Source organism: Thunnus albacares, chromosome 6, assembly GCF_914725855.1.
Source record: "Thunnus albacares chromosome 6, fThuAlb1.1, whole genome shotgun sequence".
NCBI classification, from domain to species: Eukaryota; Metazoa; Chordata; class Actinopteri; order Scombriformes; family Scombridae; genus Thunnus; species Thunnus albacares.
In genome coordinates this window covers 15120287-15131972 of record NC_058111.1, presented here as the reverse complement: position 1 = coordinate 15131972, position 11686 = coordinate 15120287, and the positions used below count along the sequence as shown (strand labels likewise).

At 42.1% G+C, this 11686-nt stretch overlaps 1 protein-coding gene across 1 annotated transcript; it reads right to left on the bottom strand.

Moving 5' to 3' along the window:
• Positions 1 to 2703: 2703 nt before the first annotated feature.
• Positions 2704 to 7947, bottom strand: LOC122984276. The gene has a single exon (XM_044354615.1). The coding sequence runs from the start codon at positions 7945 to 7947 to the stop codon at positions 2704 to 2706; it is 5244 nt and encodes a 1747-aa protein (XP_044210550.1).
• Positions 7948 to 11686: the final 3739 nt, after the last annotated feature.

The window sequence follows — 11686 nt, the reverse complement described above, 5'->3', positions numbered from 1 at the left end:
AACCTTCGCGGTCCTTCACAATCCTGATGGCATCCTTCCCTGGCTGTTGCTGCTCGTGCTTGTTGTTGTTGTTGTTGTGATTTTTTTTTCTTCTGTCCCCCCTCCCCCTTTCCCTCTCTCTTTCTCTCTCTCAACCCAACCGGTCAAAGCAGATGGCCGCCCACCAAGAGCCGGGGTCTGCTTGAGGTTTCTACCCGTTAAAGGGGAGTTTTTCCTTACCGCTGTCGCCAAGTGCTTGCTCATGGGGGAATTGTTGGGTCTCTGTATATTAAAGAGTACGGTCTTGACCTGCTCTATGTGAAAAGTGCCTTGAGATGACTTCTGTTGTGATATGGCGCTATATAAATAAAAATTGATTGATTGATTGATTGATTTTAAAATTGCTGCTCCGCCCCTGATTGCCGACTTGGGTCACTTTTGCGTTACTACAAAATACAGTTTGGCTGTGACATTAATACACATACACCCACAGTGACTGAATAAGGACAATAAAACTTCAAATGAGTAATCCAGAACAATAAAGTGTTGGAAATAGCATGATTAAATTGTTGAATGTATTACATTTAAGCGATGGAAATGTGCATTATGCTTACTTAGCATGCATATTATATGACTGGCACCAGGAGTTTATCCACCCTTGTTTTTTCCAACGGCCTGTGTTTGTTCATGGCAACCACGCCATTATTTGAGTACGGTAAATGTTTTTCTGTTTTTGATATCCATTTGATTGATCAAATATAGTACATTTATTAACCAACAATGTAGTAGATGAGGGATGAGAGGTGTATCGGTGGGGGGGAAAAAAGCTAGCTCATTGGGAAGCATTGTTGCCTCAAAGACCATCCTGGGTATGCATTTGCTGGCCAGCCAGTGCCTTTCTGTTCTGAGTTTCCTCGCATTGCTATGCTTTCCTCCCACAGTCCAACGACATTTACTTCAGGTTAATTAGTGAGTCAAAGAATATTTTTTAAAATATATTTATTTATTTTATATGTACTGTATAGACTGGTAGCCCTTCCAGGTGTACCCTGCCTCTCGCCCAGTGTAAGCAGGTATAGATACAGATGGATGGATGGGTTAGGTTAAATGTGGAAAATTTAAATGCTTACATTTTGTTCAAATGAGGGGTGCAGCATTAGATAACCCAAAATACATTTTATTGTAATGGATGGAGCTTCAATGATTTGAATGTGATTGATTATCAACTAATTATGTACCTTCCCTGTAGGCTTATTCAGATGTGCACATATAGTACATGATGCTTTTATTAACATTAAAGTGCATACAGCACCAAGTTACAACAGCTGGGGAAACATTGCTTTAAGTAATAATGTATTTTTTTGTGTGCTTGTGGGTTCATTCAGAGAATCAGCCCTGATGACTCTAAATGCAAATCAACATCACCGGTAAGCCAGAACTCTGGAAAGAGGATCCAAAGAAAAAAACGGCACCCTGAGTCCCCACGTGGCGTCTCTCATCAGAGAGCTTGTCCACTTTGATTGGCAAAATTACTGAACTGCAACACAACAACAACATAAAGTGATTTTGATTGTATTTTATTTTTGTAATGTTTTGCTGTTCACCATGTATAAGTTTGTACATCTGCATGTGTGATGAGTTCTTTGTAGCATTAGTACGGCCTCTAGTGAGCAGGGTCTGAGGTAGGTGCAGCTTGTGTTTGTTCTGATTTGTGAGCCCAACCTTGTCTGGCATGGGTGATAAGCATGCTTTGGTGGTACATGCTTTCATGGTTATTCAGACCCTTTCTTTTGGCCTGTGGTGAGCAGGGTCTGAGGCAGGTGTGGATCAAAGTGGGTCCAATTATGTGTAAGCTGAACCTGATTAGGGATGGGTGGTAAGCGTACATGGTTGGATGTTTTTTCAGACTCCCACTTGCCTGGCATGGTGTCTAGTGGAGATGTGAGGACACTGTCTTTGAATGTATCCCTTGACTTAATCTTGAGCACACGTCCATATTTGGACCGAGTCTTGTTCATATGTGGAGATGATTCTGCTTGAGGAGAGCTTTGTTTAATGTCAGTGCCACCTCTAGTGAGCGGGATCTGAGGTGGATATGGTATGGATTGAGTCTGACTATATGTGAGCTGCATTGTATCTGAGATGGGTTGGAAGTGTGTGCGCCATGAAGTGTGTTCAGATCCTTGCTTGACCGCATTAGCAGATTGATGCATGTATGGTTAGCTGTTTGTAGTGTTAGCACAGTCTGTGGTTAGTGTCGTTTTTGCTGGACATGTCTTTTCAGACTCCCACTGGCCTGGCATGGTGTCTGGAGGAGATGTGAGGACACTTTCTTTGAACGTATCCCTTGACTGAATCTTGAGCAAACATCCACATTTGGACCGAGTCTTGTTCATATGTGGAGATGATTCTGCTTGAGGAAAGTTTTGTTTAATGTCAGTGTGATTACTAGTGTGCGGTATCTGAGGCAGATGTGGAATAAATGGGGACTGATTATGTGTAAGCTGAACCTTATCAGGAATGGGTGGTAGATGTAGATGGTTGGATGTCTTTTCAGAATCACATTTGGCTGGCAGGGTGTCTGGTGATGTGAGGACACTGTCTTTGAATGTATGCCTTGACTTAATCTTGAGCACACGTCCATATGTGGACTTTTTAATGCATTCCCCGACTGGATGTTGATGAGCTCTTTGTAGCAGTAGTATGGCCTTTGGTGAGCAGGGTCTAAGGTGGGTGCAGCTTGTGTTCGGTCTGATTTGTGAGTGCAACCTCATCTGGGATGAGTTTGAAGGTTACATGCTTTGATGGTTTTTCAGACCCTTTCTTTAGGCCTGTGGTGAGCAGGGTCTGAGGCGGGTGTGGATCAAATGGGGACTGATTATGTGTAAGCTGGACCTGATCAGGGATGAGTGGTAAATGTGAATTGTTGGATGTCTTTTTAGACTCCCGTTTGGCTGGCAGGGTGTCTGGAGGAGGTGTGAGGACACTGTCTTTGGATGTATCCCTTGACTTAATCTTGAGCACACGTCCATATTTGGACCGAGTCTTGTTCCTATGTGGAGATGATTCTGCTTGAGGAGAGCTTTGTTTAATGTCAGTGCGACCACTAGTGCGTGGTATCTGAGGCGGATGTGGATGAAATGGGGACTGATTATGTGTAAGCTGAACCTTATCAAGAATGGGTGGGAAACGTACATGGTTGGATGTCTTTTTAGACTCCTGCTTGGCTGGCAGGGTGTCTGGTGGAGATGTGAGGACACTGTCTTTGAATGTATCCTTTGACTTCATCTTGAGCACACGTCCATATTTGGACCAAGGCTTGTTCATATGTGGAGATGATTCTGCTTGAGGAGAGCTTTGTTTAATGTCAGTGCGACCACTAGTGCGTGGTATCTGAGGCGGATGTGGATGAAATGGGGACTGATTATGTGTAAGCTGAACCTTATCAAGAATGGGTGGGAAACGTACATGGTTGGATGTCTTTTTAGACTCCTGCTTGGCTGGCAGGGTGTCTGGTGGAGGTGTGAGGACACTGTCTTTGAATGTATCCTTTGACTTCATCTTGAGCACACGTCCATATTTGGACCAAGGCTTGTTCATATGTGGAGATGATTCTGCTTGAGGAGAGCTTTGTTTAATGTCAGTGCAACCACTAGTGCGTGGTATCTGAGGCGGATGTGGATGAAATGGGGACTGATTATGTGTAAGCTGAACCTTATCAAGAATGGGTGGGAAACGTACATGGTTGGATGTCTTTTTAGACTCCTGCTTGGCTGGCAGGGTGTCTGGTGGAGATGTGAGGACACTGTCTTTGAATGTATCCTTTGACTTCATCTTGAGCACACGTCCATATTTGGACCAAGGCTTGTTCATATGTGGAGATGATTCTGCTTGAGGAGAGCTTTGTTTAATGTCAGTGCGACCACTAGTGCGTGGTATCTGAGGCGGATGTGGATGAAATGGGGACTGATTATGTGTAAGCTGAACCTTATCAAGAATGGGTGGGAAACGTACATGGTTGGATGTCTTTTTAGACTCCTGCTTGGCTGGCAGGGTGTCTGGTGGAGATGTGAGGACACTGTCTTTGAATGTATCCTTTGACTTCATCTTGAGCACACGTCCATATTTGGACCAAGGCTTGTTCATATGTGGAGATGATTCTGCTTGAGGAGAGCTTTGTTTAATGTCAGTGCGACCACTAGTGCGTGGTATCTGAGGCGGATGTGGATGAAATGGGGACTGATTATGTGTAAGCTGAACCTTATCAAGAATGGGTGGGAAACGTACATGGTTGGATGTCTTTTTAGACTCCTGCTTGGCTGGCAGGGTGTCTGGTGGAGATGTGAGGACACTGTCTTTGAATGTATCCTTTGACTTAATCTTGAGCACACGTCCATATTTGGACCGAGTGTTGTTCATATGTGGAGATGATTCTGCTTGAGGAGAGCTTTGTTTAATGTCAGTGCGACCACTAGTGCGTGGTATCTGAGGCGGATGTGGATGAAATGGGGACTGATTATGTGTAAGCTGAACCTTATCAAGAATGGGTGGGAAACGTACATGGTTGGATGTCTTTTTAGACTCCTGCTTGGCTGGCAGGGTGTCTGGTGGAGATGTGAGGACACTGTCTTTGAATGTATCCTTTGACTTCATCTTGAGCACACGTCCATATTTGGACCAAGGCTTGTTCATATGTGGAGATGATTCTGCTTGAGGAGAGCTTTGTTTAATGTCAGTGCGACCACTAGTGCGTGGTATCTGAGGCGGATGTGGATGAAATGGGGACTGATTATGTGTAAGCTGAACCTTATCAAGAATGGGTGGGAAACGTACATGGTTGGATGTCTTTTTAGACTCCTGCTTGGCTGGCAGGGTGTCTGGTGGAGATGTGAGGACACTGTCTTTGAATGTATCCTTTGACTTAATCTTGAGCACACGTCCATATTTGGACCAAGGCTTGTTCATATGTGGAGATGATTCTGCTTGAGGAGAGCTTTGTTTAATGTCAGTGCGACCACCAGTGCGTGGTATCTGAGGCGGATGTGGATGAAATGGGGACTGATTATGTGTAAGCTGAACCTTATCAAGAATGGGTGGGAAACGTACATGGTTGGATGTCTTTTTAGACTCCTGCTTGGCTGGCAGGGTGTCTGGTGGAGATGTGAGGACACTGTCTTTGAATGTATCCTTTGACTTCATCTTGAGCACACGTCCATATTTGGACCGAGTGTTGTTCATATGTGGAGATGATTCTGCTTGAGGAGAGCTTTGTTTAATGTCAGTGCGACCACTAGTGCGTGGTATCTGAGGCGGATGTGGATGAAATGGGGACTGATTATGTGTAAGCTGAACCTTATCAAGAATGGGTGGGAAACGTACATGGTTGGATGTCTTTTTAGACTCCTGCTTGGCTGGCAGGGTGTCTGGTGGAGATGTGAGGACACTGTCTTTGAATGTATCCTTTGACTTCATCTTGAGCACACATCCATATTTGGACCGAGTGTTGTTCATATGTGGAGATGATTCTGCTTGAGGAGAGCTTTGTTTAATGTCAGTGCGACCACCAGTACGTGGTATCTGAGGCGGATGTGGATGAAATGGGGACTGATTATGTGTAAGCTGAACCTTATCAAGAATGGGTGGGAAACGTACATGGTTGGATGTCTTTTTAGACTCCTGCTTGGCTGGCAGGGTGTCTGGTGGAGATGTGAGGACACTGTCTTTGAATGTATCCTTTGACTTAATCTTGAGCACACGTCCATATTTGGACCGAGTGTTGTTCATATGTGGAGATGATTCTGCTTGAGGAGAGCTTTGTTTAATGTCAGTGCGACCTCTAGTGAGCGGGATCTGAGGTGGATATGGTATGGATTGAGTCTGACTATATGTGAGCTGCATTGTATCTGAGATGGGTTGGAAGTGTTCGTGACATGAAGTGTGTTCAGACCCTTTCTTGACTTCTTGTGGTGAGCTGGTTGTAGTGTTAGCACAGTCTGTGGTTAGTGTCGTCTTCACTGGACATGTCTTTTCAGACCTTTTCTTTACCTCATTTGTGGATAGTGGAGTGGGGTCCTCGTCCTCGTCCCTTATTATATCTGAAATTTCCCCGTATTTTTTTCTGGTAAGAGATGAACGAATAGTCATAATCTCTCGCATTTCGTCAGACATTTCCTGCTTTGTTAGTCTTGGAATAGGCTTAGGTACTGTGGTTACCTTTTTAATTTTTTCAAAGAGGTCTCTATACTCGTTTGGTGGTCTGGGTAATTCCGATGGAAAGTCAGGGAATGGCATTTGATACTTTCCTCTTGTTGCTGTTCTGGGTTCTTCTGCCTCCTCCTGGCTAGTATCCACCTTAAGCCTGAGTTGTATAGCATCCCACTCGTGCTTTCCAAAGGTGCCGATAAGTTCTCCTTTGTTTGTCCATAGACAGACATTGCAATCCAGTGATGCCGTAAGTATCTTTCTGCATTCTGAATCGCACTGAATACTCACCACCCTGTCCTTGTGAGCCTTCCAGTGGCCCAACAGAGGAGGTGGACTCAGTGACACACGCCAGCCTCTTATGACCTCAGATGGCCCTTGAGGGTCTCCCTTTTTTAGAAGTCCAAACCGCTGAATGTCCCACAGATAAATCTTTCCAGTGCTATCCCCAATCAGAAGTATCTTATCGTTGCCATCAGTCGACATGGTGGTAACAACTGCACTTGTCTCACACACCGCCCTGAATTTTCCTAACAGACCACCCTTGCTAATAATCGACCAGGCATAGATATGGTCATTTTTAGAAGTCAGCAGTGTGGCTGTGTCAGTAGTGGCCGCCCTGGTCTTCAGACATAGAATATTAGGACTGGTAGTCACTTTAGTCCTCCGATTAGTCAGAGAAGTAGATTTTTTACATAGAGATATTGTCCCAGTGCCTCCTTTCTTTTGGTGTCTGCCAGCACGGAGGTTTTTTACACAGCCTTGAGCTTTTCTGTCTGCCATGTGTGTTCGTGGGTTGTTACTGGTATCAAGCCAATAGAAAACCTCCGCAGTTTTAGCATCCCAGACAACTACATTACCATTGCTCGAGGCAGTAAACAGTATGTTTCCGTGTGTGCTCATGGAGGATACATCATTTAAATAATCATGCTCCAAAATTTTGTTGTCAGACTCCTCTAAATCCAGGTTAAAAATGACCTTTGACCGCCGTCCAGCCACAAACACCCTATTGTTCATGGAGACAATACCTGTCACCTCCTTTTGCACTTTGACAGGAAGAATGCGAAGCTCTTGTCCATTGTTGAAGTTCCACAGTCTCACTTTCCTATCGTTGGAAACTGTAATTAATCTGCGCTTTGAACCATCAAATGCAATGGCGGTGAACCCCACATGCTGATCTGGAGTGACCTTGAACTGCATGATGACCTTTCCTGTAAGGATATCCCATACTTTCACCAAACCGTTCTGGCAAATAGAGATGACTTGCTTGAATATGGAGTGATAAAGAACACTGCACAGGGGCTTGTCATGGGATGTTAACATTTCTATAAAAAGATCTGTTCCTCTTCCAAGAAATGCTCCTATATCTGAGTTAGCCAGGACTAACTCATTGTTGTACATGTTATAGCAAACACTGGAGATTGGAACATCTCTCATGCCTTGTACCTGGATGCTTTGCAGGCACACCCAGGTTTCCTCTGACCACAGACGTACATTGTTGTCCACAGATATACTGTAGACTACTTTCTTTGTTGTGTTAACGGTTATGTGCCTGATTGGTTTGACGTGTCCCATTACTGTCTTTTTGCAATGTACATTGTCGTGGGGATACCACGCCCGCAGTATGCCATCTGTACCGCCAGTCACCAGAAACTGAACTGAAGGGCAGTATTCAACGCAGGTGAAAAACTCATGGTCTTTATTGCTCTCAAATACCCTTCTATGGATTTTGCCTTGAGGTGTCTTCGGTAAGGTAGTGAGTACCATTGTTCTGGATGAATGACCACAGACGGCAAAGGAATCCAGTGATGGAAAGTATTGAATCTGATGGCATATGTCATCAAAGATGGAAAGCTTGATAGATAGAAACCCTTCCCATTTATTTTTTAACAGGGATGACTCATGAACAGTTGGATACTGGTGCAGAGAGATTTTATCGAATGCATCTTTGTGGAAAAGGATTTTACTCTGTATGTTGTGGATGACAAAAACAGACAAAGAGCCTTTTGTGTCACCGTAGGAAAATACTGCTTTAGTGCCGTCGGACCAGTAGTTCATGGTATTCACTATGCTGTCGTCTTTTATTAAAGCATATTTGGCTTGAAATAACTCAGGGAATGCATTGCAGGTATAGAATATCAGTTCCCTGCAAGAGGTTGCGATAACCAGCTCGTTGAGGTCGCTGATGTACACCATGTCATTAATACATATTTTCTCCCTGTGTGAAAAAGGAAGTTTCTCTTCCATATCATTTAGTTTGATTGGGTGTGACTCCTTAAAGCTGTCACTCCAAAAGGTGAGGATTCCATCAGAGCTGATTGATAGGTATTGACCTTTCTGGTAGGTCCTGACTGACGATATTGACAGCTGAGAATCATCCTCTGGTTGGCTGTCATGAACGTTCTTAAATGGACGGAAAATCACCTTAGTTATTGTTGTATAGTGATCTATGGGAACTATTTTTATTGGTCTGGGAAAGGCATGAATACTCAGATTTATGCTTGCTGTTGCTCTGTTCTTAACCAACAGGAAGTTCAGTAGTTCACTAAGGTCCACAGTTCCATCACAGTTTGTGTCAATCTGCATATGGAGTGTAATGAGGTCTTCTTTATTCACAGTTCCATATAACTGCTCCAGTGCAACACAAAATTCATTCATGTCCAACCCTCCACCTCCGTCAACATCCACTTCTCGAAACAACTTCACAATCGCTGGAATATGTTCATAACCGAACATTTCTTTAATATTTTTAAGTCCACTTTTGGTCTCCATTGTAGTGTTCTCAGGCAGGTCTTCTGCTATTGCTGTATGTGTTTCCATTATTATTTTGATATAACAAATCAACCAATTAGGTAATGTTTTCAATCGATGAAAGTTTTGTTGAACCGAAAGAATTCCTTATACACAGGATTCCACGAAAGATTTGTTTGATATCAGATAGAATTGTCAACTCATTGCACTCCTACAGTCAACTTGACTTGGTGAAGTCAATCAAAAGATCAAAGCTGGAATATCAAAGACAAAATCCCAGGATCTAAGCTAAATAAATATGATGTCATAAACTTAAAAGAAATGGCAACACTTTATGATGTCACCACAATAAAGAACCACAAAAGTGACTTGCTACTTTCTCGACCTCATAACTCACTTATGTAAACACGTAATCTTTATTTATTTTTTATTTATTTACCAATTTATTTCTTCTCTTAAGTTCTCATTTCTTTTGGGGGTTTGTTGTTTGGTTTTTTAAATATATGATTCTATTCTTGTGCCTCTTATGTTGTTCTGATCATCCACCTTTTAGAAAAGGGCTGGAGGCCATCAGGACCAAGATACATTTTTTAACAACTTATTAACTGCAGACTTATAAAGTACAGATTTGATGGATTACTACAAGAAGGATTTTATTAAAGATTTATTAACATTTATAATTTGAGTATAATGACTTTGACATTGACTTTATACCATTATGACAGCATATTTACTTGGCTTTGATTCTAGAATCCTGCACCACCCCTCCTGTGTATGAGGACACAACACACACACACACACACACATATATATATATGTGTATGTGTGTGTATATATATATATATATATATATATGTTTATATATATATGTATATGTGTATATATATATGTATATATATATATGTGTGTATGTATGTATGTGTATATATATATATATATATATATATATATATATATATATATATGTATATGGCACTCACCTCCTTAAAGTGTGAACAATAGCTATTACCTTCCCAGGTCTGTGGATGATGGTAAAATTGAAGTTGCAATATCAAAGAATGCTACAGGAAGTTATTCCTGCCAGCTGCCATCAGTCTGTACAGTGACTCTCCTCTGTGTTCATCTGGACTTTTATTTATTTATTACATTATCCATCACATCTGATTCATCTGTATATAATATTTCAAGTACTGTCTGTGTATATGGTTACATATGTATATACTTTGTGTTGTGTAAATTATTCATGTTTCAGTGTACACTTAATTCTAACATTCATGGGCAATTATGCACCTTATTGCCATAGCAATATCCATTTGACTTATATTATGTACCATAATATAGCATATTAATATCATTGAACAGTGTATACTCAGCAAATATTGTATTATAATTATGGTTATGGTTATATCTCTTTGGGTTTAATAAATAAACACTAAATTAATAAATTAGATGGCATAGAGCTCTTTCTCAATCGGGGCATGGTTGACTTTGCTGTTAGTCAGTGATTTAGATGCATAATTATACAACACGTTATAATTATTTTTTTCAGCGGATATCTTAGTTACAATGAGACTGAGCTAGCAAAAGCACTTTTGTGTTTATATATGTGGTATTTGTTCAGTTTGGGAAATGCTGCAATCTCCAGAAAGCATTAGCTGCAGTTGGCTGGCTGATTCAGCAGGGACTAGAAATCGTCTCTGTTGCTAGGTCGTTACTAAGGGTCGACCTACTTGCTGGAGTAGGTTTTATTAAATAGGATTTTACTGACGTGAGTGATTATTTTCCAGGTATTAGTCATAATTACCTGGCTAAAAGAAAGCAAAGGTCCACCACATAACCCCCCCCCCCCCCCCCCCCCCACATACACACACACACACACACACACACACACACACACATGCGCTAATGCTTCATGTGAAAGTAAAATCAGTGATGTAGATCTCCTGAAAGGGTAGTGTAAGTGAGAGATGTGAAGCTCAAATGGAAGATGAAGTAAGGCTCTAGATATAAGACTAACTGTTGTATTCGTCTTTTTTTACTCTTAGCTATCAAAGGAAAAAGAGACCGGGAAAGATCACAAACATCCCAGTTTCAGATCTGCCCAGGCAAAAACAGGAGAAGATGAGGGAAAAGTGGAGGCAGTATCAGAGGCAATACAGAGAGAAGAAAAGGGTGCTTGCTGATGTTTTGAACCTTACTCCTCCCTCACTGAATTCAACAGCAAGTGACCAGCTTAATGGCCCTCCAGAGCCCATAGTAAACCTTGCTGATCATGACTATGTGCAGCCAAGTTTTGAGAGACCACAGGCATCATCAACTCCTGTAAGGGCAGTGCAGAAAAGTACCAGCAAAACGTAGAGCAGTGCTGAAGGAGAAGGAAAGGCTAAGGTTTTGGTTCATCAAAATAAAGAAGGACCTTTAAGAGTGAAAGAATGAAGGCAAAAAAGCTGCAACGGAAACTCGAGAAAAACCCAGAGAAGGAAAGACAGAAAGTAAGTGAGGGAAACAAGAAGAGAGACAAAAAGAAAATTGCAGAGGAGAAAAGGGAGAGGGTAGTCAGCTTTCTCTGTAGGGAAGAAAATAGCCGCATGCTGTCGGGTAAAAAAGACACCGTTACAAAAAACAAAATTAAACACCAAAGGAGAGTGCTGCTTCAGTCTCTGAAAAACCTCCACGCCAACTACAATACAGCCGCCCTGAAACACCATGCAGTCTCATACAGACAGTTCCTCAGATACTGCCCTTTTTATGTTAC